The sequence below is a fragment of the Mobula hypostoma genome, chromosome 16 (genome assembly GCF_963921235.1).
Source record: "Mobula hypostoma chromosome 16, sMobHyp1.1, whole genome shotgun sequence".
NCBI classification, from domain to species: domain Eukaryota; kingdom Metazoa; phylum Chordata; class Chondrichthyes; order Myliobatiformes; family Myliobatidae; genus Mobula; species Mobula hypostoma.
The window spans coordinates 11,396,230-11,422,666 of record NC_086112.1 but is presented as its reverse complement, the minus strand read 5'-3'; the positions used below and the strand labels follow the sequence as shown (position 1 = coordinate 11,422,666).

The following is a 26,437-nucleotide window of genomic DNA, read 5'->3' as shown; positions in this document are numbered from 1 at the left end:
CACTTCGAATAATGTGGGCAGTTTTGGGCCCCTCATCTCAGAAAGGATGTGCTGAAACTGGAGAGGGCTCAAAGGAAGTTCACAAAAATGATTCCAGGATTGAACAGCTTATCATATGAAGAGCATTTGATGACTCTGGCCCTGTATTCAGTTGCATTCAGAAGAATGAGGGGTGATCTAACTGAAACCTATCAAATGGTGAAAGGCCTTGATAGAGTGGATGTGGAGAGGATGTGTCCTCTGGTGGAAGTGTCTAAGACCAGAGGACACGGCCTCAAAATAGAGGGACATCCTTTTAGAACAGAGATGAAGATGAATTTCATTAGCCAGAGAGTGCTGAATCTGTGGAATTTGTTGTCATGGGCAACTGTGGAGACCAAGCCTTCACATATATTTAGACCATAAGACCATAAGACCAGCAGAATTGGGCCATTCGGCCCATCGAGTCTTCTCTGCCATTTAATCATGGAAGACCTTTTTTTTCCCTTTCTCAGCCCCACTCCCCAGCCTTCTAACCTTTGATGCTGTGTCAAAAACCTATCAAGCTCTGCTTTAAATACACCCAATGACCTGGCCTCCAAAATTGCTTGCGGTAACAAATTCCACAAATTCACCAACCTTTGGCTGAAGAAATTTCTCTATATCTTTGTTTTAAATGAACATCTCTCTATTCTGAGGCTGTGTTCTCTTGTCCTAGACTCCCCAACTACTGGAAACATTCTTTCCACATCTACTCTGTCTAGGCCTTGCAACATGCGAAAGGTTTCAATGAGATTCCCTGTACCCTTCGAAATTCTGACAAGTACAGACTCAGAGATATTAAATGTTCTTCATATGATAACCCGTTCATTCCCGGAATCATCCTGGTGAACCTCCTCTAAACCCTCTCCAATGCCAGCACATCTTTTCTTAGATAAGGAGCCCAGAACTGTTCACAATACTCAAGGTGAAGTCGTACCAGTGCTTTATAAACCCTCAGCATCACCTCCCTGCTCTTGTATTCTAGACCTTTTGAAATGAATGCCAACATTGCATTTGCCTTCCTCCGACTCTACCTGCAAGTTAACCTTTAAGGTGTTCTGCACAAGGGCTCCCAAGTCCCTTTGCATCTCAGATCTTTGGATTTTCTCTCTGTTTAGAAAATAGTCTGCACATTTATTTCCACTACCAAAGTGCATGACCATGCATTTATTTAAGGCAGAGATTGATAGATTCTTGATTGGTCAGGGCATGAAGGGATACGGGGTGAAGGCAGAGAGGAAAAATGGATCATTAATGATGAAATGCGAGACCAGACTCAATAGGCCAAATGGCCTAATTTAGCTCTTATATCTTATAACTATCTTATAACTGTACAAGAATAAGTATTCTTGTACAAAGAGTGGTGAGTTTGTGGACCACTGCGATTTAATAGTGGGAGATTTGATAGAGGCATACAAAATTATGAGTGGTACAGATCAGGTAAATGGATGCAGGATTTTTCCACTGAGACTAACACTCAAGATCATGGGTCAAGGGTGAAAGGTGAAATATTTAAGTGGTACATGGGGAAACTTCACATGGAAGGTGGTACAAGTGGTAATGAGGTGCCAGCAGAAGTGGTGGATGCGGGATCGATTTCACTGTTTAAGAGAAGTTTGGAACAGTACATGAACAGGAGGAGTATGAAGGGCTACCATCCAGATGTAAGTCAATGGAACTAGGCAGAATAATAGAGTTGAACTGTCTGTTTCTGTGCTGTAGTGTTCTATGACTCTGTACTCTAAAGCAGTTTGAGAGGGAGAAGCATAAATTACATGTATCAGTATTGCAGTGGAATAAAGGGATTTACAGAGGCATGAGAAAGGAGCTTTCCCAGGTGGATTGGAGAATGATACTGGCAGGGATGATGGCAGAGCAGAGATGGCTGAAGTTTCTGGGAATATTTCATCAGGCGCAGGATAGATATGTCCCACAGAAGGCAGAATAATAGATGAGTTGAACTAGGGTGGGCAACCATGGCTGACATGGGAAGTTAAGGACTTCATAAATGCTAGGGAAAGAGCGTATCATGTAGCAAAAATGACTCAGAAGTTGAATGATTGGGAAGCTTTTAAAATCCAACAAAAGGCAACTAAAAAGCCATAAGAAGGAAAAAGATAAAATATGAGGGCAAGCTAGCCAATAATATAAAGCAGGATACCAAAAGTTTTGTCAGTTACATGAGGAGTAAAAGGGAGGTGAGAGGTGATATTGGACCTTTGGAAAATGATGCTGGTGAGGTAGTAATGGGGAACAAAGAAATGGCAGATGAACTTAATGGGTACTTTGTATCTGTCTTCACTGTGGAAGACACCAGCAGTGTACCAGAGGTCCATGAGCGTCAGGGAGCAGGAGTGAGTGCCATTGCTATTACAAAGGAAAAAGTGCCAGGCAAACTGAAAGTTCTTAAGATGGATAAGTCACCTGGACCTGATGGACTACGTCCTAGAGCCCTGAGAGAGGCTGCTGAAGAGATAACAGATGCATTGGTCATGATCTTTCAAGAATCACTTTATTCTGGCATGGTCCAGGAGGACTGGAAGATTGCAAATGTCACTCCACTCTTTTAGAAGGGACTAAGGCAAAAGAAAGGATATTATAAGCCAGTTAACCTAATCTCAGTGGTTGGGAAAGTGTTGGAGTCAGTTACTAAGGATGAGGTTTTGGGGTATTTGGAGACGAATGATAAAATAAATCAAAGTTAGCATGGTTTCCGTGAAGGGAAATCTTGCCTGACAAATCTGTTCGAGTTCTTTGAGGAAATAACAGGTGGGGTGGACAAAGGAGAGGCAGCGGATGTCATTTACTTGGATTTTCAGAAGGCATTTGATAAGCTGCCACGCATGAGGCTGCTTAACAAGATAAAATCCTGTGGTGTTACAGGAAAGATACTGGCATGGATAGAGGAATGGCTGACAGGCAGGAGGCAGCAAGTGGGAATAAAGGGGGCCTTTGCTGATTGGCTGCCAGTTACTAATGGTGTTCCTCTGGGGTCAGTATTAGGACCGTTACTTTTCATATTGTTTGCCAGTGATTTGGATAATGGAATTGATGGCTTTGTGGCAAAGTTTGTGGATGATAGAAAGATAGGTGGAGGGGTAGGTAGTGCTGAGGAAACAATACGATTGCAGCAGGACTTAGACAAATTGGAAGAGTAATTAAAAGTGGCAGACGGAATACAGTGATGGGAAATATATGATAATACACTTTGGTAAAAGGAACAATAGTGCTGACTATTATCTAAATGCGGAGAAGGTTCAAACATCTGCACGAGGGACTTAGGAGTCCTTGTGCAAAACTCCCAGAGGATTAATTTACAGATCAAGTCTGTAGTCAAAAAGGCAAATGCAATGTTGACATTTATTTCAAGGGGAATAGAATATAAAAGCAAGGAGATAATGCTGAGCCTTTATGAGACATGAGTCAGACTACACTTAGAGTATCGTCAACAGTTTTAACTACCATATCTCAGAAAGGATGTGTTGTCACTGGAGAGAGTCCAGAAGAGGTTCATGAAGATGAATGCAGGAATGAAGGCATTAACATATGAGGAGCATTTGGCAGCTTTGGGCCTGTACTCACTGAAATTTGGAAGAATGCAGGGGGATCTCATTGAAACCTACTGAATGTTGAAAGGACTAGATAGGGTGGCTGTAGAGAGGATGTTTATTATGGTGGGGCTATCCAGAACTAGAGGGCACAGCCTCAAAATTGATGGGCGGCCTTTTAGAACAGAGGTAAGGAGGGTTTTATTTTTAGCCAGAAAGTAGTGAATATGTGGAATGCTTTGCCACAGATTGCTGTGGAGGCCAAGTCCGTGGGTATACTTAAGGCGGAAGTTGATTGTTTCCGGATCAGTCAGGGCATCAAAGGATATGGCAAGAAGGCAGGTGTTGAGTTGGATCCGGGATCAGCCATGATGGAATGGCAGAGCAGACTCGATGGACTGAATGGCCTAATTCTGCTCTTATGGTCTTATGAATGTTTGATGGCGCTGGTCCAGTACTTGCTGGAGTTTAGAATAAATAGGGTGGTGCCCATTGAAGCCCATGAAATATTGAAGGGCCTTGATAGAGTGGACATAGCAAGGATGTTTTCTATAGTGGCAGAGTCTTGGAACAGAAGGCATAGCCTCAGAATATAAAGATGTCCCTTTAGAACAGAGTTGAGGAGGAACTATTTTACCCAATGTGTGAACCTGTGGAATTCATTGCCACAGACAGCTGTGGAGATCTAGTCATTGGGTATATTTAAAGTAGAGGTTGATAGATTCTTGATTAATAAAGGTGTCAACAGTCCTCTGGAGAATGGGGTTGAGAGGGATAATAATTCAGCCATGATGGAATGGTAGAGCAGATGCAATGGCCAAATGGCCTAACTTTGCTCCTGTCTTATGAAGAACATTTACTCTGCTGATGTTTCAGTCGATATTGCAGTGTACAGCTACGTCTCAAAAAGTCAACACATTACTACTATTCTGTAATTAGGGGATTCAAAAGCAACAATTTCTTAATCTATTAACAACAAGCCATGAGGATGATTATGAGACTCTTTTACATTAACTGATTTTCTTTTCTATTGATGTAGAGAAATCAACATGAATCTACTCAATCCTCACATCTAACAATAAGGTTAAGGTTAAACACCACAGTTGCTCCAGTCTTTTTTTTGGCAAAATCTAAAGCTGCAGAATGTTGTAATCTCAGCAAGCTTCATCATGGGCACTAGCTTCCTCACCATCGAGGACATCTTTAAAAGTTGATGCTTCAAACCACCATTGGAGACATCTTCAAAAGGTCATGTCTCGAAAAGGTGACATCCACCATTAAAGACCCCCATTACCCAGGACATGCCTTCTTCTCATTGCTACCATCAAGCAGGAGGTACAGGAGCATGGAGACACACACTCAGTGATTCTACCCTTCCATCATCATATTTCTGAAGGGACAATGAACCAACCCATGAACACTACCTCACTATTTTTTTTTCTCTTTTTGCACTACTTATTTAATATATTTTATATACAGTACATTTCTTACTGTAATTTATAGTTATTTTATATATCGCTCTGTACTGCTGCTGCAGAACAAATTTCTCAACATATGTCTTGATAATAAAAGTGATCCTGACCTGAAACCTGAACTGTTTAAATAGAAGGAACTTTAGAACTCCTTACCATTGAAGTTGGACGTAAAGCAGAACACATCATACTTGTTCTTCATCTTGTCTCTGTATCCATAGCTGCGGATACCTGGCACTGTGTTTTCCCCTCCGCATGGCTCCCTGGGTTTGGTGATGGGGTACTGTACGGACCCATCGTTCAGCCAACCTGCATTACACCAGTCCAGCCCTCCTCTCCACGCATCATAAAGTTGATCAAATGAAGCAATTATCGCATCTTGATCTTGACATGCCTTCTGAGCCTCAATAAAGTTCAGATTATAGCGACCTAGTCGTGGGAAGTATGGGAATATCACCCCTAGAAGCCAATGCAGGACAAAAAGAAAGGAAACAAGTAAGGTTAAAGGATGTTTACCATATGCAGTGCAATACTGTTTACATTGTAAATACATGCTGGTATTTCATTCAACTTTACTTGACCCATCATTGAAGTATTCCCACAACCTATGGACTCACTTTCAAGGTCTCTTCATCTCATAATATTAATTGCTCATTTATTATTATTATTATTTTTCTTTTTGTATTTGCAGTTTGTTGTCTTTTGCTCATTGATTGAGCGACCAAGTTGATGCGGCCTTTCATTGATTCTGCTATAGTTATTACTCTATTATTGAGTTTTCCCACAAGAAAATGAATCTCAGGGTTGTATATGGTTATATATATGTACTTTGATAATAAATTTATTGTGAACTTTTGAACTTTCCTTTGAACCTCCCCCTCCCGGTTTCACCTAACACCTACAACCTTGTACTTCTTCCTCCCTTCCCCCACCTTCTTACCCTTACTTGGCACGTGGCCAAGTGGTTAAGGCATTCGTCTAGTGATCTGAAGGTCGCTAGTTCGAGCCTCAGCTGTGGCAATGTGTTTGTGTCCTTGAGCAAGGCACTTAACCACACATTGCTCTAGTATCTGTGCGAGGAGTGGCGCCCCACACAGACCTCTAATCTGCGCCTTGTAAGGCATGAAAATGCCCAACGCAGGCCTCTCATGGTCTGGTTCGATGTTTTCTCCCCCTCCTTTATTCTACTCCTGATGAAGGATCTTAGCCTGAAGTGACAACTGTTTTACTCTTTTCTGTAGATTCTGCCTAGCCTGCTCATTTCCTTCAGCATTTTGCATGTGTTCCTTTGACCATTTTATTCCATATCCATATTTTAACATCCATCTTGATTGGTGATGGTGATATTCACATAACTCAATCACTTCACAAACATTCTAACAAACTTCTACAAGTTTGATCAACAATTATTGAATGTATTCTGTCTGGTTGCATTATGGTGTGGTACAGCAATTCAAATGCACAGGAATGTAACAAGCCACAGAAGTTGGTGGACTCTGCCCAGTACATTCCAAGCACATACCCCCACACACCCCACCCCCCACCATCAGTAGCATCCACAGGAGGTGCTGCTTCAAGAAGACAACATCCATTATCAAAGGTGCCCAGCATCCAGGCCGTGCCATCTCTCAGCTGCCATCCGGGAGAAGGTACAGAAAATTGAAGTCCCACACCACCAGGTCCAATTGCAGCTACTTCTCATCTACCACTTGATTCTTAAACCAACCGGCAAGACCTGTGTCACTACAATTCCACAACACTTTGATCACTTTGCACCAAATTGGACTTTATTTTTTGTTGTTCTAATTTTGTACAATTAAAAACAGTGCATAGTTTATATTTGTCTTGTGTATGCTTCTTATTTGGTGCTATGTGACTGTGATGTTACAACAAGTAAGTTTTTTGTGCAGATGACAATAAACATGACTTGCATGTATTTCCTGCAGAAAAACCCCAATTAATTAATTAATTTATTTTTATTTAGCGATACGTATGAAATAGACCCCTCTGGCCCTTTGAGCCATGCCACCCACAACTCCCAATTTAATCCTAGCCTAATTCCGGGGCAATTTACAATAATTAGTTAATCTACAAACCGGTACATTATTGGACTGTGGGAGGAAACTGGAGCATCCAGAGGAAACCCAAGCATTCCACGGGGAGGACGTGCAGACTCCTTACAAAGGATGCCGGGATTGAGCTCCAAACTCCAATGCCCTGAGCTGTATTAGCATCATGTTAAGTGCTGCACTACCATGGTGTCCCATTTCTTTATTGTATCTCTCCAAACTCATTGACCATGAGTTCTAAATTCTGTCCATCACTATTAATTGTCTGGCATTGTCAAATTACTGTTCCTAAATTCTGTTATAAGGACTGCAAATGTACTTGGTTACACTGGTGTCATTAATATAAATTAATTCATATATACATATGCATGCCAGCAACCATTCTGCATAAATCAAGTCAAATTAATCAAATAAATTGAAGTGTGTCAACTTTCAAAGCAGAAAGCAAATTTAAATAATTTATGACTGATTAGATTCTGCAAATCTTCTCACTGCGTTGCAGCAAACTGGTTAGCCTCCATCTCATTAAAATCTTCATATATACTTAGTGGCCGATTTACTAAGTACCTCCTGTTTTAATGAAGTGGCCACTGAGTTCATGTTTGTGGTCTTTTCTGCTGCTGTAGCCTGTCAATATCAATGTTCACTGTGTTGTGCATTCAGAAATGCTCTACTGCACACCACTGTTGTAACATGTTGTTATTTGTGTTCCCGTTGCCCTCCTGTCAGCTTGAAGCAGTCTGACCATTCTCCTCTGACCTCTCCCTTTAACACGGCATTTCCACGCATCGCACTGCCACATTGGATGTTTTTTATTTTTCGCACCATTCTCTGTAAGTTTTTGAGACTGTTGTGCATGAAAATTCCAGGAGTTGAGCAGTTTCTGAGATATCTAACCACCCTGTCTGGCACCAACAATCATTCAATGGTCAAAGTCACTTGGATCACATTTCTTCCCCATTCTGATGTTTGGTTTGAACAACAAATGAACCTCTAGACCATGTCTGCATGCTTTTATTCATTGAGTTGCTGCCTCTTAGAGTAGATTATAAGGTTGGCACAGTATTGTGGACTGAAGGGCCTGTACAGTATTGTAGGGATGTTCGAGGGAACATACACCAGACCTCGTTGAGGTATCAGCAGTGGAAAAGGTGAGCAGTTTCAAGTTACTGGGTGTCAGCATCTCTGAAGATCAATCCTGGGCCCAACATTTACAAAGAAGGCATGACAGCAACTCGTATATTTCATCAGGAGTTTGATGGGACTTGAGATGTAACTGATGACATTTGCAAATTTCTACAGATGTACATGGAGAGCATTTTAACTGGTTGCATCAACATCTGGTATGGAGGGGCCACTGCACAGGACCAGAAAAGGCTGCAGGAAGTTTTAAGCTGCCAGTTGCATCACGGGCACGAGCATTCAGGATCCTTTCAAAAAGATGACATCATCATTAAGGACCAACCACCCCCCTCTCTCCATCACCCAGGAAATGCCCTTTTCTGACTGCTACCATCAGGGAGGAAGCACAGGAGCCTGAACACGCATACTCAACATTTTAGGAACAGTTTCATCGCCTCTACCATCTACCATCAGATTTCTGAATGGACAATGAAACCATTGACGCAAACTCACCATGTGTTTACTTTTTGCACTACTAACTTAATTTAATTTTTCAAATATATTCTTAATGTAATTTATATATATTTTTATTATATATTGCAATGCAGCTGCCACAAAGTAGCAAATTTGATGACATACTGTATGCCAGTAATATAACCCGATTTTGATTTTCATTCTATGCTCTTTTTTTTTAAACACACCAGCACAGAAACAGGCCATTCAATCCATCTAGACTATGCCAAACTATTAATTTGCTTAGTGCCACTGACCTTCACCAGAACCATAGGCCTCCGTACTCCTCCCATCCATGTACCTATCCAAATTTCTCTTAAATGTTGAAATCAGATCCAATTCTGCTGGCAGCTCATTCCCCACTCTCTTCTATGGTCTAATATTTACTTTGGAACTAGTTTCCAGAGAATGAATCTTTGTATAAGAATGATGAACTATTTAATTATTTGGTATTAGTTTTGTAAAGGGATTGGCTAATTATTCAGTTTTGTATCAACCCTTGTCTGCCTTCTAAGCAATTGACCCATGTGTTAAAGAGCCGTCCCATCAAATCACTGTATTTTATTTAGATAATGCTCATGAAACACGAAGCCTCTTTTAATAGATTCCCAATGTTTTACTCTCAGCTTTACAATGGAGAAATGCGGGGCTGTGCCAAAGTATATAAGGCAGGCTGTGGCTTTATTTAAATGCAACACATAGTTCTCAGTTAACTCTAACAGCAGAGAGCAGGGAGGACACAACTAAACTTCACAATTCCCCTGTAACACAGATCTGAGTAGATTTCACCACATTTGCAAGATGGAATTCTTAAGTTTTGTTTGCAAGATTAGCATTGTATTTCACGTGTACATCGAAACATTGCAACATGTGGTGACAAGTGCAAAATGTAGGAGGAACTCAGCAGGTCAGGCTGCAGCTATGGCAAGGAATAAACAGCTGACAATTTGGGTTGAGAATGAAACCTCCTGATGAAATGTTAACTGTTAATCCCTTTATAGATGCTGCCTGACCTGCTGAGTTCCTCCAGCATTTTGTACGTGCTGCTCAGGATTTCCAGCTTCTGCACAATCTCTTGTGTTTAACATGCGCTGAAAAGTGTCATTTGCATCAACAACCAACACAGTCTGAGGATGTGCTGGCGGCAGCCTGCAAGTCTCAGTATGACTCCAGCGCCAACATAGCATGCCCTAACTGACCCTACTGACCCAACTGACCCAACAACTCACTGACCCTAACCTGTACATCCGTGGATTGTGGGAGGAAACCCATGCACATAGGGAGAACATACAAACTCTCTGCAGACAGCAGTAGAACTAAATCTGAGACACCGGATGTCATGATGAGCACTGGCAATGTCATAATTCAAGTGTAGAGGAAAGACTTACTCCAATGTCGAGACGGCAACCAGAGATTATTTATAAGAATTCCGACAGAATATCGGTGGCAAAGCGACACCGTGAGACATAACATTCTCAAAAACTAGGACCCCGTGATTAGCTCTAATCAGGTGTCTGCTTAAGAAATACCAGTAACATGAATTCTTAAATAAACGGAACAAGTTTAAACAGAAAGCACCAGGAGACTGCATTACCAAGAGCGAGTCGCTCAGGAAAAACACACGGAACTCTAAATGATTAGCAACTTTCCTTAAATAACAATTAACCAATTCAGGTGCTTTAAAAACTTCAGAGCCCAAAGCTCTCTGGTGCCCTACATAGGCCCAAACAGCTCATTACACCAGCACTATGATAGCATTACACTAAGAACTACGCTATTGTGCTACCCAAAGTTAACTGGAAAAGCACAAGGAATTGAGGACACAGCTAATGTTCACAATTCCCCCACATAACACAGGTCTGAGTCAGTCATACCACATTTGCAAGATGGAGTTCCTATGCTTGCTTAAAGTTTGGGCCAGCATCTTGCGATAATTTAGCAAGGGACGTAAAGATCTGATTTGCGTTTCTGTTGCTGCTGGATTCCCCAAGTATTGCTGTTTTCTCCTGCCCTAGTTATCAGATGTATTGCTGGACATTTTCTAACCTCATTCCTGGATCACTGGCTGCTCCTTACCCTACACATTAATTCTCTGCTGATGTTTTATTGATTTGCTGCCCTGAATTCTAGACTTCCCAATTTTTCATTCTAGATGCCCCATTGTAACATCACTCCTCCCCTGCTGTGTTTTCTCCTTTCTCCTCCCCGGGTCCTAATTTTCTATCTGATCTCTCGCCAAAGTTTTTTTAAAATTCCCCCTTTTTTGGGGGGGTTCACTGGCAAGGACATTATTCACTGCTTCATCCTAACCGTCCCTGACAAAGTGGTGTTGAACAATCTTTTTAAAATTCTGGCATTCTGATGTGCTGTTAGGGAAGGGAGTTAGATCCAGCAGGGCTGAGGGAAATGATTTATTTTCAAGTCAGAATGCTATGCTACTTGGAGGGGAATGAATTTTCCTTTAGTACGTTGCATTTTTCCCAAAGCACAAATATTATTTCGGGTTTAGTATGCCTCAGTGAAATATTGAGACATCTGAGCATCACAAAGCATCAAAAGCGACAGACCTAATGAAGGCAAAAAGATCAGTGTGGATGTGATAGATGAAAGGGCCCATTTCTGTGCTGTTCAACACCATAGCTCTCTGACTCGCTCTCTGTGAAAGCATATTGGAAGTAACTGTTAAACACAGATTATGAACAGAAAAGATGGCAGTAAGATGTCAGCGTGCTCAGACGCAGCAGCCTCTCAGGGGCCAACCAAAAGTGTTTTTCTCTTTTTTTAAATGTCTTTTTTACTTTTACAATACAATGCTTCACTTTAAGAACTTTGGGTACTGCAGGGCTACCCTGACAGTGAGCTGGACTTGGTGCAGACCATTTGCTGACAGCTACAGGAAGCCATCAAAAGCATTGGAGTTGGTGTCGGAAGGTGGCATGCAGCATAACAGCGGGTGGTTATCTTGGCTATTGCTCTTGTGATCGCAAGACCCTGATGGACATTGATAGTGTAAGGTGTCGCAGGTATTGCTATTGGTGCAACAGATGGCGGGGAAGCTGCGTGGCCTCAAGACGTGGGCTTGCCTGCTGTTGTAGTCCAGGAGAGGAAACACTGGAGGCAGTGTAGCATGGGGTCCATGCTCGGGTGGTTGGGGACTGGCATCTCCTGTTGGTGTTGCCCTCCACTGCTCAATCGGTGGAATGACAAGATGGATTGCGTGCATTTGTGGACTGCCTGAACCACAGCATTAATTTGTGGGACATGTCACTCAGGGAATTGGGTTACATATGTATGTATTTTTGTGTGACTATATGTTTGCATGCTATCTTGAATGTGCTATGTGTGCCTTGCCCTGTGCTGTGTTGTGTATGTTTTGCATCTCAGCCCTGAAGGACTGGTGTTTTGTTCTGCTGTATTCATGTGTGGTGGAATGATAATCAACTGGAACTTGATCTCATCCTTAAAAATAAATCAAAATCAGGTTTAATATCACTGACATTTGTCATGAAATTTGCTGTTTTGTGGGTGCAGTGCAGTGCAATTAAAAACAAACTATAAATTACTGTAACGGTGAACTGAAACAACCAACACATATCGGTCAGCTGACAACCAATCCCCGACTGACTTTTAATGACAGGTTGTTGGTCTTACCAACATCTCAAATGTTCTTGGGTAAACCATTTAGATCATCAAGCTTTGGGATGCACTGTTGAGTTTTGAGGGTTTTTTTGTAGTTGTAAGGTTTACTGAATAAAGGTTTATATCAAGTTCTGGCTTTGTTTTTTTTCTCCTGGTTTCAGGTCCAATCAGAAGTTATACATGAGTGAACACAGCAATTACAATAAAAATGCAGCACGGTGCTGTGTTGAAAGTGTACTGTGTGTGTGTATATATATATATGAGAGAGAGAGAGAGAGAGAGAGAAAGATATAGATATATATAGATAGATAGATAGGGATATATATAGATAAATATAGATATATAAATAAATATATATCTAGGATGCCTTAGACTTTTGCACAGTACTGTATTTGTCAATGTGGAGTGGACAGTGAGTTTGTAAATCTGGCGGGAGCAAAGGATGTTGGGAATGGCAGGTGTGGAGTGCTAAGGGAGGTGTGTGGGACAGGTGGCAGAGAAGGAGTCCTGGGGGGGTGTGGCATGGGCGCAATTGGTTTATTGTCCCTCTGGTGCTTCCCATTATCTCCCCTCTCTCTTCCTCATTTCCCAACCATGATTCCCCTCCCTCTGCTCTCAGTCCACAACAGAGACCCGTATAAGAATCAGGTTTATCAGGAGAAGTGTTTAAAGCAAATAAATGTTTACAATTAATAATTAATTTAGTGCAGTTTCTTCAGGTGAAACTATATTATTTTACAGTGGGGGTGGTCTGATAGCGTTACGTTTAGCACAAGGATTTACAGTGCCGGCAATCATCGACTGGGTTTCAATTCCTGCCACTGTCTGTAAGGAGTTTGTACGTTCTCCCCGTGACCGTGTGGGTTTCCTCTGGGTGCTCTGGTTTCCTTCGACAGTCCAAATACATACAAGTTAGGGTTAGCAAGTTTTGGGTATGCTCTATTACACAAGAAACATGGGGGCACTTGTACACATCACATCATTGGACCTTGTTAGTCGTTGATTCCAACAACACATTTCACTGTGTGTTTCGTTGTTTCAGTATACATGTGACAAATAAGGTTAATCTTCTAGAACAGGGGTTCCCAACCTGGGGTCCATGGACTCCTTGGTTAATGGGAGGGATCCATGGCATTGAAAAGTTTGGGAAGCCCTGACTTAGAGCAACAAACACAAAATGCTTGAGGAACTCGGCAGGTCATGCAGCATCTATGGAGAGGGCTGAGACCCTCCACGCTAATCTTCTAATCTTGATAGGAGCTTTGTCAATTAATTTGATCATACCTGCTGTTAATGATATCCTAAAGATGCAGCGAGGGAACCATTTGTGAAAAACGTGTTGGTCACGATCTAAAACTGCCTTTCGCTACCTGGGTCAGGCTACACTGCAGTATCCATTGGATCAGATTAACTCACCGTTGATCAGGAATTTGTTATGAGCATGACCGTCAGCCTTCCTCAACCTCAACAACGATCAAGAACTTCAATTAACAACCTCAGAATAGAGCAGGGTTTCCTAACCAGGGGTCTACGGAACCCTTGCTTAATGCTATTGGTCCCTGGCAAAAAAAGGTTGGGAATTTCTGGAATAGAGGGACATCCATTTAGAACAGAGATGAGGAGGAAATTCTTTAGCCAGAGGATGGTGAATCTGTGGAATTCATTGTTGCAGTTGGCTGCGGGGGCCAAGTCATTGAGTATATTTAAAACAGAGTTTGACAGGTTCTTGTTTAGTCAGGGCGTCAAAGGTTACAGCGAGAAATCAGGAGAATGGGGTTGCGAGGGAATAAATCAGCTACAATGGAATGGAAGAGCTGACTCAATGAGCCAAGTGGCCTGGTTCTTCACCCATGTCTTATGGTCTTAACTGTTGTCCAACATGGTCTTTGGGGCTTGCTCTTTTACAAATGTGGATAAGAATAATGAATCAATCGAAATAAATCAAGACACATGTTATTATACCTTGGAGATCCAGCAGTACGGTCCCAGTGACATCATCGAGCCCCTCAATGATTTCACATTTGTATTTGCCGTAGTCCTCCAGAGTTAAATCTGTAATTGTTATAGAGGCATCATTCTCATCATCGTCATTCAGGAAAACTCTTCCCTCATAATTTCCAAAACTTTTCCAGTTGTTTCCCAATGAAACAAAGACATCAATTTCCTTGAGGTAATCTGAGGTGAGTTTGGTCCACTTGATCCTGACCTTGAAAGGACCGAAAAATCCGCGAGCAGGAACCGGCTTGTAGTAGAACTTGCAGGGCAGAGTGGCGTTGCTACCCCGAAAGGAGATAACTTTAGGTTGATCTATCGTTATGCCCAGCCGTGATTCACTATCTACAAAGCAAGACAAAAGAAACATATTAACAGAGGTTCAGTTGTATTACTTTTCTGTAATGCTTAGAAATTGGTACCAAACCAAATCAATTTTGATAAGTGAAAATCAAAATCATGGGTATTACGGTCTTGACTAGTATCTTCATGTCCTCTCCAGGCACAGGTGAGGCTCTGGAGGACTGGCGAATGGCTAATGTTGTACCTCTATTTAAGAAAGGAACAAGGGAAAACCTTGGGAACTATAGATCAGTGAGTCTCTTGTCAGTAGTGGGGGAATTGCTGGAGAAAATCCTTAGGGATAGGATATATGAGTATTTGGAAACCCATGGCCCAATTATTGAGAGTCAGCATAACTTTGGTACGGAGCAGGTCACGTCCTACTAGTTAGATCTGAGTTTTTTGACAAGGTGTCGCAGAAGAGTAAAGAAGGTAGGACAATGAATGTTGTCTACATGGATTTTAGTAAGGCATTTGACAAAGCCCCTTCTGGGAGGCTAATCCAGAAGATTGAGATGCATGGGGTCTGTGGCAAATTGGCGGCTTGGATTCAGAAGTGGCTTGTGCACAGAAGACAGAGGGTAGTGATTGAAGGGACTTATTCGAGTTGGAAGTCTGTAATTAGTGGTGTTCCGCAGGGATCTGTGCTGGGACCTCTGGTATTTGTGATGTATATAAATGACCAGGATGAAAATATAGATGGGTGGGTTAGTAAGTTTGCGGATGATAACAAGATTGGTGGAGTTGTAGATAGTAAGGCCTTTGACAAAGTTCCACATGGAAGGTTAGTTAGGAAGGTTCAATCGTTAGGCATTAATATTGAAGTAGTAAAATGTATTCAGCAGTGGCTGGATGGGAGAAGCCAGAGAGTATTAATGGATAACTGTGTGTCAGATTGGAGGACTGTGTCTAGTCATGTGCCTCATGGATCTGTACTGGGTCCAATGTTATTTGTCATATACATTAATGATCTGGATGATGGGGTTGTAAATTGGATTAGTAAGTATGCAGATGATACTAAGATAGGTGGAGTTGTGGATAATGAAGTACGTTTTCAAAGCATCAATAAGGAGAGTACAGAGAAGATTTACTAGAATGTTAACCTGGGTTTCAGCACTAAGTTACAGAGAAAGGTTGAGCAAGTTGGGTCTTTATTCTTTGGAGCATAAAAGGTTGAGGGGGGTCTTGATAGAGGTATTTAAAATTATGAGGGGGATAGATAGAGTTGATGTGGATAGGATTTTTCCATTGAGAGTGGGAGAGATTCAAACAAGAGGACATGAGTTGAGGGTTAAAGGGCAAAAGTTTAGGGGTAACATGAGGGGGAACTTCTTTACTCAGAGAGTGGTAGCTGTGTGGAACGAGCTTCCAGCAGAAGTGGTAGAGGCAGGTTCGATGTTGTCGTTTAAAGTTAAATTGGATAGATATATGGACAGGAAAGGAATGGAGGGTTATGGGCTGAGTGCAGGTCGGTGGGACTAGGTGAGAGTAAGGGTTTGGCATGGACTAGAAGGGCCGAGATGGCCTGTTTCCGTGCTGTAATTGTTATATGGTTATATGTAGAAGACCAACAAAAATATAGCACGATATAGATCAGTTGCAGATATGGGCAAAGAAATGGCAGATGGAGTTTAACCCAGATAAATGTGAGGTATTGCAAATGTCAGGAGGCAATACACTGTTAAGGGTGGTTTAGAAGGCTTGTGGACTGCTTGCTTTTATTAGTTGAGGCATAGAGTTCAAAAGTCAAGAGGTTATGTTGCAACTTAATTAAACTATAGCTGGACCACATCTAGAGTACTGCATACATTTCTGGTCACCCTACTATAGGAAAGATGTTAAGCCTTGGGAGAGGGTGCAGAAGAGATTTACCAGGATGCTGCCTGGTTTAGAGGGGAAAATGCTATTACAAGAGGCTGGACAAACTTGGATTGTTTTCTTTGGAGCAGCAGAGACTGCGAGGAGATCTGATAGAGGTTTATAAGATTATGAGTGGCATAGGTAGAGCAGACAGGGAGTATCTTTTTCCCAGGTAGAAATGTTTAATAACAGAGGGCATGTATTGAAGGTGAGAGGGGGTAGGTACAAAGGGGATGTGAGGAGTAAGTTTTTTTACTCAGTGAGTGGTAGATGCCTGGAATGCGCTGCCTAGTGGTAGCAGAGGCAAATACACTAGAGGCTTTTAAGAGATGTTTAGAGAGGGACATGAATGTAAGAAAGATAGAGGAATATGGACATTGTGTACATAGGAGAGATTAGATTTTTGGTTTTTGATTTATTTTTTGCTGGTTCGGCACAACACTGTGGGCTGAAGAGCCTTTTCCTATACTGTACTGTTCTATGTTCTGTGCTAGGTGAGATTTGCTTTAAATGCAGAACACCGGGCCAAGAACGTACAAGACCCCACTTGTACATTTATCACTGTTACATAACCTCACTCTTTAACTTATTGGATGATTTGGATGATTCACTGGGGCTTTTCCTGTACAAAAGAGATTCTGCAGATGTTCGAAATCCAGAGCAACACACATAAGGTGTAGGTCAGGCAGTATCTGTGGAGTGGAATAAACTGTTTCGGGCCAAGATCCTTCATCAGGAATAGAAAGGAAGGAGGAGAAAGCCAGAATAAGAAGGTGGGGTAGGAGAAGGACAAGTCAATTGGATTTAAAAGTATGTGATTCTGCATCATTTCCAGGAGAGAGAAGTTATGTGCAGGAAAGGACAATGAAGTTCTCAGTGGCACTACATCAGAGACTGGAGCCATAGATTTTTATTATTATCCATTTTAAAAATATCCATCAAAATAGCATGGTATTTTCTACTTGTGATCAATTAATGGTCAAGAAATTACCCATTCCCTTCAAATCTTTTACAAATTAAGAGTAGCACATATAAAATACTGGAAATACTCAGCAGGCCAGGCTGCATCTATGGATATGAAGAAATAGTCGATGTTTTGGGCTGAGACGTTTCATCAGGACTGGAAAGGAAGGGGTCAGAAGCCAGAATAAGAATAAGGTGGGTGGAGCGGGAGGAGTAAAGCTGGCAGGTGATTTGGTGAGATCAGGTGAGGGAGTACGTGGATGGGTGGGGGAGGGAGGGATGAAGCAAGAAGCTGGGTGGTGATAGGTGAAGGAGAAATCTGATAGGTGAGGAGAGTGGACCATGGGAGAAAGGGAAGGAGGAGAGGGAACAGAGGCAGGTGATGGGCAGAGAAGAGGAAGAGGGGAACCTGAAGGGGAAATGGGAAAAGAGAGAAGGAGTAAGGGGCAAATGGTGATTTTCTGATGCATTGGGAAGCCTGCTTGAAGGTCATCCAGACTCAGAGTCAGTGTGGTTCTGTATACCATGAGCACCCAGAAGAAATCCATGCAATCATGGAGAGAACATACAAACTCCTCACCAACAGTGATGGGGATTGAACCCCAATCACTGGTGCTGCAAAGCAATCCACTAAGCATAACACAACTAAAATGACATCATATTTTCACAGACATTGGACTTCTTACATCATATCCATGGGGTTGGAATAATCCCTCCACTGGGAGTCCATATTTTTGTTCTTAGCCTCAAATTTCACTATTTAAGGTTTATTGATTAACTGTTACAGGAGGATTGCCAGTCACAATCAACCAAAGGTTTCCTTGCATCACGAGACCCTCTGTTAGTTGGAGTTGACCTTGGATGTTAGGTCCCAGCTCTCTACGTGATATGCAAGCCAGGGTAGTACGATGTGGAGAGCCCATGTGGCAAGCTTCCCTTCTCCATGCAGCTGATGAATCCAAAAGAACGGTGGAGACCAATAGAATTTGGCGCCAGCAGCCTTGCAGGAGTTACCAGTCAGTGTACAACTCAACGTCGGACTACCTTAGGGACTCTGGCTCCCGACTTTTCTCTTGGCGTTTACTCCTGAAGCTTTCACCATGAGTGTGTATAGCTACAAGGCAGCAGAGGTTTGAGATCCTTCTCTGAGACGAGCTCTCAACCTCTATCAGTCCAAAGCAGCTGGTTTTAAGACAGTAACCTGTCTTTGCCCCTTCTCTTGTCAGTAAAAACAGTTCTGCTGGGCTTAGTAGCTAAACCACACGTGAAAGCCAGGAGCTGGACTTGGTTGTCAGAGGCTATTTGAGATGCACGGTTTTTGGGAGCATCTAATAGATAGAGGAAGCTTGTCCCCACTACCATACTTGGCTATAATAACCTTAAGGTACTTTCCTTGCCAACACATAGGCTAATGCCACAAAATTCCATTAAACGGTGTAGTCAATATTATGGATTTCCATGGCTACATCTGTCTAACAACAACTGGGATATTTGTCCAGCTGGTAGGACAGGACATTCCTGCAAATGGTAGGACAGGATGTTCTAACAGATGGTAGGACGGGGCGTTCTGACAGATGGTAGGACAGGGCATTCCTGCAAATGGTAGGACAGGACATTCTGATAGATGGTAGGACAGGGCATTCCTGCAGCTGGTCAAACAGGAAATTCCTCAACTGGTAGGACAGGACATTCCTGCAGTTGAAAGGACAGGACATTCTGACAGATGGTCGAACAGGATATTTCTGGGGATTTTGATGCTGGAGAGTTGGTTGAATGATTTGATTCTATGCAAGAGAATATGGATATTTTGTGACTGATCTGTGAGGCAGCTCTCTCAGTTTTGACAAAGTCCTCATGTGTATTGTGCTCTGCCAGTGTTTACTCCTACTTTTTTTCCCAGTCCTGACAAACGGTCTTTGACATGAAACCTTAACTCTGTTTCTCTTTTCGCATTTTCCACCTGACCAGCTAAGTGTTTCCAACAATTTTTGCTTTGATGAGTCTTGGCTTGTCTGGTACTCAGTTTGATGCTCTTAGTCCATCTGGATTCATTGTTTTAATCATAGTGTTTCACACTAGTTCGATATAACTGGCTAATTTGGCAAAGTCTTACAGAGGGTAGTCAACTGTTAACAACATTACTATGATCTGGAGTCAGATGAAATCCAGATTAAGAGAGGGAGAGACCACATGGTCTTTTAACTTAATTAATTGAATTTAAATTTCAATGCGGCCGCGGTGGAATATTAACCCATGATTCCAGATCATTTGTTGAGACCTTATGATATCTGTCCCAGTAGTGTAAACAGTTTATTTCTATCCCCACTTATACCTGAGCAGATCATAACACTTTTTCACTGCATCTATTATTAATTTCTGGTAATTCTCAGTAAATCAATTCATGCAGCATAATATTTACTGGTACCTCTCTGATCAGAGTACACTATTGAGGCACACTTGAAGTACAATTTGACAGGTCTATAAGCAACATGAGACATCATAATACAATGCAATTATTGATTGGCTATTTCAAAAATTAATAAATGATCAAAAGGTTAGAATGATCGCTTTTTCTTTGTGGTTCTCTGCTTGTATTTGAATAGCTCACTGAAGAATTCTCAGGAGAATAGTTAACATGATCTCCACTGCAGAGTAATAAGCCATGTGTAGACAACACGCCTAGGAGCTTCGAACACAGACCATCGACATTACAGCACAGTAGAAGCTCTTCAACCCACGATATTGTGCTGATCTTTTAACATTCCCCAAGATCAATCTAACCCTTCTCTTCTATATAGCCCTCCATTTTTCTGCAGAGAGTTGTAGACACAGCCAGCTCCATTACAGTCTTAACCCTCTAAACCAGCTATTCTCAACGGGGACCAAATGGCCCCCTTGGGGGCCCTGGCACATTTGAAGGGGGCCACCGACTGAAAACTGTGAGAAGGGGAGCCCCAAGGGTTTATGGGGGCCCTGGTAACTGAACCGATGAAATACCCAAGCAGCAAACTTCATTGGGGTCAATAGTTTCCCTCCTATTTATCATATCTTTTCAACACACCGTTTGCATTTGGCGCACCTGGTAAATTCATTGCTTAAGCTCCTCCCACACAGCAGAGTCAGTCGTGAACCAGACTGCACCGGGTCAACGTATTCAATCAACAGTTCTCGCATCTATTATCGCCATACTGAATTCTCCGAAGAACAGCATGTCTTGCCAGGCCTTTTTTAGCCTAGTAACTTTAAAGTATACGTGTTTGGATATATTATATGTAAAGGTAGGTTGTGAAAAGTGTTTATTACTGCATATGAAGTCACCGAAAAAAAAAATCCCTGGCTCCGGGTGACAGCATGTTTTGTTAGTAATGTATCTGTATTTTGCACGCTTATACCCAAGTCAAAAACATTTAGGCAGCCTTCCTAAGCCATTTCCCAGTCGATGTTGTCAATTTAGCCAGAAAAAAAATAGAAAAATCATTTCTTTTATTTTTTTCATTTTTGGTAGTTTTTAGCCAATGCAAATGAGAAGGAGAATTGAAATACTGTATTATTATGCATTTATACTATGTCATTTGCTAAATCTCAGTTGAAATTGTAAATTTTCACAGTAATTTGTTTAATTTGGCGACTAAACATACGTAATGAGTTTCCCCAAGTCACTTGAAGGGAGGGCCCTGACACTTGAGAAGAGCTCCTAAGGGGGCCGTGGCCAAAAAACAGTTGAGAATCACTGCTCTGAACCATCGAGGACATCTTCAAGAGGCAGTACCTCAAGGAGGCGGCATCCCTCATTAAGGATCTTCACTATCTGGGACATAACCTCTTCTCATTCTACCATTAATGAGGAGGTACAGGAGCCTGAAGACCCACACTCAATACTTTCTTCCCCTCCACCATCAGATTTTTGAGTGGTCCAAGAATCCATGAATACAACCTTGCTAGTCGTCTTTTGACATGTGTTGGCACGTGGCCAAGTGGTTAAGGCGTTCGTCTAGTGATTTGAAGGTTGCTAGTTCGAGCCTTGGCCGAGGCAGCGTGTTGTGTCCTTGAGCAAGGCACCTAACCACACATTGCTGTGCGACGACACTGGTGACAAGCTGTATGGGTCCTAATGCCCTTCCCTTAGACAACATCGGTGGCGTGGAGAGGGGTGTCATGCAGCATGGGCAACTGCCGGTCTTCCATACAACCTTGCCCAGGCCTGCGCCCTGGAAACCTTCCAAGGCGCAAATCCATGGTCTCAAGAGAGTAATGGATGCCTATAAAAAAAAAGTCGTCTTTTGCACTATATTTTAATCGTAAATTACAGCAATTTTTTATATCCTGCACTGCTGCCACCAAACAACAAACTTCATGTCGTCAGTGATAAGAAACCTGATTCTGTTTCTCACTCTGCATCAGACCAGAACTCTGGCGGGAGTTGGTAAGGGGTAAGTGATATTCCTTCTACACAAGTGTGACATCAAGGATCAACTTTATTTTCCATATACATTTACTTGTATTAGGAATTGGCTGCAGTGTGTGGATTGGAGCACAACATGCCACAAAATGAACAACATTCAACAATTACAAAGGATTGAGAATTATATAAAATAAAGTTAGAGGGTGAAGTGCGGGTATGGAATAAAATGTGCATAAATACATAAATGCCAACATGCATTTACAATGTAAACAGCTTTATAAAAAGTGGTTTAAAATGTTTAAAGTGCAGTGCAGTGACTGTGGTGATAGAAGGGAGTGGGGGTGGTTAACTAGGATGGTTGATCAGATTAAATGCCCAGGGGAAGAAGCTTTTAAGATGGCATGAAGGTTTTGTTTTAATGGTGCTACAGTGCATTCCTGAAGGGAGCTTTTGGAAAAGAGAGTTTGCAGGGTGGGTAGTGTCTACAATGATTTTTTTTCTGTCCATTTCTGTGTCCTGGACACATACAGGTTCACATTGACACATTGTAACTGGTTCCCCATATCCACTCCATCCAGGCCTTCTAATATAGGTTTCAGTGAGATTCCCACCCCCCCGCCCCACCACAATTCTTCGAAACAGCAGTGAGTACAGGCCCAGATACTTCAAATGTGCTCTAATTATTTATACTGTACATGTGACAATCAGAACAATTAAGAACATATTTTAGGATCGTGCGAAGGAAGAATAGAAGATGAAAATAAATCTTTTCAGCAGAACAAGAACTAATCAAATATGCCAAAGAGGCTAGATAATACAAGACTAACAGATATAGCATTACAGAATCTAAGAGTTATAGATCAAAACACCACACATACAAGTCCTTCAGCCCAACCAGACCATGCTCACCACGGTGTTCACACAGCTAGCTTCAATTTCCTGCACTTGGTCTATATCCCTTTATGCCCCTCCACTCCACATGCCTTTTCAAGTGTTTCTTAAATCCCACCATTATACCTGCCTCAACCACTCCCTCTGGCAGCTCGTTCCATATGCTCACCACCCTCCCTTTAAAATCTTTCCTCTCTCACCACATATCTATGCCTCCTAGTTCTGGACTGCCCAACCCAGAGGATAAAACTGTCACCATACACCTCATCCTTGCCTTACCTGCTGGCCATCTGATTTTAACAAGGAGTTCAAAGCTATACAGTGCTGGCATAACTATTAATTTTAAACACAAGAGATTCTACAGGTGCTGGAAATCCAGGACAATAAACATAAAATGCTGGAGGAATTCAGAAGGCCAGGCGGTATCTATGGAGAGGAACAAGCAGTTGACATTTCAGGCCAAGACCTTGCATCCCAAAACACGTTCTCCCCGTGTTTCTTCTCTCAACAGTTTATTCCCTTCCATACATGATGCCTGACCTAATGAGTTCCTGCAGCATTTTGTGCATTGCTCTAACTATTAATTTGTTGGTTAATCAGGTTTACTTTATATAGCGATATGGCAAGGTAGGTCCTTACAGCCCAAGGAGACCACGCCATAAATTACACCCATGCAACCAATTAAACTTCGAACTGGTACGTCTCTGGAATGTGGGTGGAAACCAGAGGGCACAGAGGAAACTCACGCAATCACGGGGAGAACGTGCAAACTCCATACAGTAATTGCAGCCGGCTCGCTGGTACTGTAATAGCATTATGCTGACCGCCACGTTATTGAGCTGCTGAATGGAAACGGTCTTTACAGAACAACATGAAAATGCAGCTCAGGAGGGGATCAATGAAAGTAGGCATCCGATTCCAAATACAAAGCAGGAGGATTGAACAGGATCTGATTATGAGACTATACGAAACATCTGTAAAGGGAGAAAAATGGACAAGTAACAATGATTAAAAACTGGCAGACCAGCTCAGACAGATCAAATGATATCATCAGCTACAACGGCAAATGGCCCCAGGATGAGATTACAGACTTGAAGCGCCTCCAAGATTTTTACTACTTTCCTCTATTTTTGCTGGCAATGGCTGTGGTGGAACTGCCGACAGACTGTGTGCACAGTGTTTTTTTAATACATGAGAGAATCCGCCCTGACAAGCAACAAATCACAGCAGGCTTTCATCAGAAATATATCACTAACTACTAACAATCTTCAGAGACACATTTCAGAAAGGGTAAGATGAGGAAACACACACCAGTCCTCATCGAGGGATCAGAAGTGGGAAGAGTGAGCATTTTCAAGTGCCTGGGTATCAACATCTCTGAGGATCTATCCTGGGCCAAACACATTGATGCAGCTACAAAGAAGGCACAACAGCAGCTATGTTTCATTAGGAGTTTGAGAAGATTTTGTATGTCACCAAAATCACTCGCAGATTTCTACAGATGTACTGTGGAGAGCATTCTAACTGGCTGTATCACCATCTGGTGTAGGGCATGGGGGCACACCGCACAGGATTGGAAAAAACTGCAGAAAGTTATGAACTCAGTCACCTTCATCATGGGCAGTATCCACCACCCCCCCCACCCCCAGCACTCACGACATCTTCGAGGAGCGATGCCTCATAAAGGCACAGCATCCATCAGGACCCCTACCGCTCAGGACATACCCTCATCTCTTTGCTACCATCAGAAAATACAGGATCCTGAAGGCACACGATGACTCAGGAACAGCTTCTTCCCCTCCGCCATCTGATTTCTGAATGGACATTGAACCCATGAACACTACCTCACCACCTTTATTTTTCTCTTTTTGCACTACTTATTTAATGTGATATATGTATATTTACTGTAATTCACAGGTTTTTTTCTATTATTACGTAATTCAATGGACTGCTCCTGCACAACAACAAATTTCACAACATATGTCGGTGATATTAAACCTGATTATGAAATAATGGCTATGAGTTAATTTGTACAAGTGTCCTCTCAAATGAATGCCCTGAGCCTGTAAAATACTGGATTGGTGCTGCTTATTCCCTGGGACTTTTGGCAGGGATTACTGACTGAATTATTTACTCAGGTATGAAATACATCGTACAGGAGAACTGCCTTTCTTCGAATGTATGGAGATTAGCTTCATTTGTCACATGCACTTCGAAACATACAGTGAGAATGCAGTTTCGAACAATGAGTTTTTGTAAATAGTTATCATGCTTAACCCAGCCTGTCATTCACATTTGGACCTCAGAATATCCTTGTGACCATGCTGGTTTATTGTCTACAAACAGTGACTGGGGCTTGGATGGCATATCCTGAGGTTTAACTCCCTGGAGCATCTTTAATGGCAGCTTAACATTTTAACACCAGTGACAGCTATTTAAATGATTAAAACCTTAAAATTTATTAAAACTAAGCACATCTCTTAAAAAGATGGACATAGAGTCAATATGTTCATGGTAATTGAAGATTAAAGATCAGCTTTATATTTCACGTGTACGTTGAAATAACCAAACGTATAGTGAAATGAGTTATTTTGTATCAACGCCCAGCACAGTCTGAGGACTGCGCTGGGGGCAGCCCACAAGTGTCACCATGCTTCCTGCACCAACATACGAGGGCTGATTGATAAATTCGTGGCCTAAGGTAGAAGGAGTCAATTTTAGAAAACCTAGCACATTTATTTTTCCTACATTTACACACTTAGTCCAGTGGTCATGGAGCACACGGATCCCTTCTTTGTAGAAGTCGGCGTCTTGGACCTCCAGAGGTGGTCCACAGCAGGGGTGATTGATAAGTTTGTGGCCTAAGGTAGAAGGAGATCAGTTATTAACTTCAAACTTTCTACATTTTCACTCAAAGAGTTGAACTGCACGTGCATGTAACAAGAGCTGTATAACTCATCTCCTTCTACCTTAGGCCACAAACTTATCAATCACCGCTGCTGTGGGCCACCTGGAGATCCAAGATGCTCTCATTACATGCACGTGCAGTTCAACTCTTTGAGTGAAAATACAGAAAGTTTGAAGTTAATAACTCATCTCCTTCTACTTTAGGCCACAAACTTCTCAATCACCCCTGCTGTGGACCACTTCTACAAAGAAGGGATCCGTATGCTCCACGACTGCTGGACTAAGTATGTACAGGTAGGAGGGGATTATGTTGAATAATAAATTTGGTAGATTTTCTAATATTGACTCCTTCTACCTCAGGCCACAAACATATCAATCACCCCTCATAGCATGCCCATAATTCACTAAGCTAACCCACATGTCCCTGGACTGGGGGAGGAAACTGAAGCACACAGGGAGTTGGATTGGGGAGTTAAATTGTCACTTTTCTTGTAGGTTAATTTCCCTAGCTTGCTTGTAATTTTATACTATATTATACTGTATTATCACCCATATACATGTAATTTTCAGTGATTTCTCCAGTAATTCTGTACTTCTCTAGAAGCATCTTAGTTTTCAGTAGCAGGTGGCATGGTATTTGAAATTGTAATTGAACCTATAATGAAATAATTAAAGGTTAATTGTCGTCAATGGAAA

The 26,437-nt window shown here is 42.0% G+C and overlaps 1 protein-coding gene across 8 annotated transcripts in view; it reads right to left on the bottom strand.

Moving 5' to 3' along the window:
• Positions 1-26,437, bottom strand: part of LOC134357220 (hyaluronan and proteoglycan link protein 1-like) — a 135,526-nt gene that overhangs the window by 15,336 nt on the left and 93,753 nt on the right. For all 8 annotated transcript variants that reach the window (XM_063068514.1, XM_063068517.1, XM_063068518.1 and 5 more), the window contains 2 exons: positions 14,347-14,721; positions 5,198-5,500 (listed from right to left, as the gene is read on the bottom strand). In XM_063068514.1, coding sequence (XP_062924584.1) covers positions 5,198-5,500; positions 14,347-14,721 — 678 coding nt within the window. The remainder of the gene's footprint in view (positions 1-5,197; positions 5,501-14,346; positions 14,722-26,437) is intronic.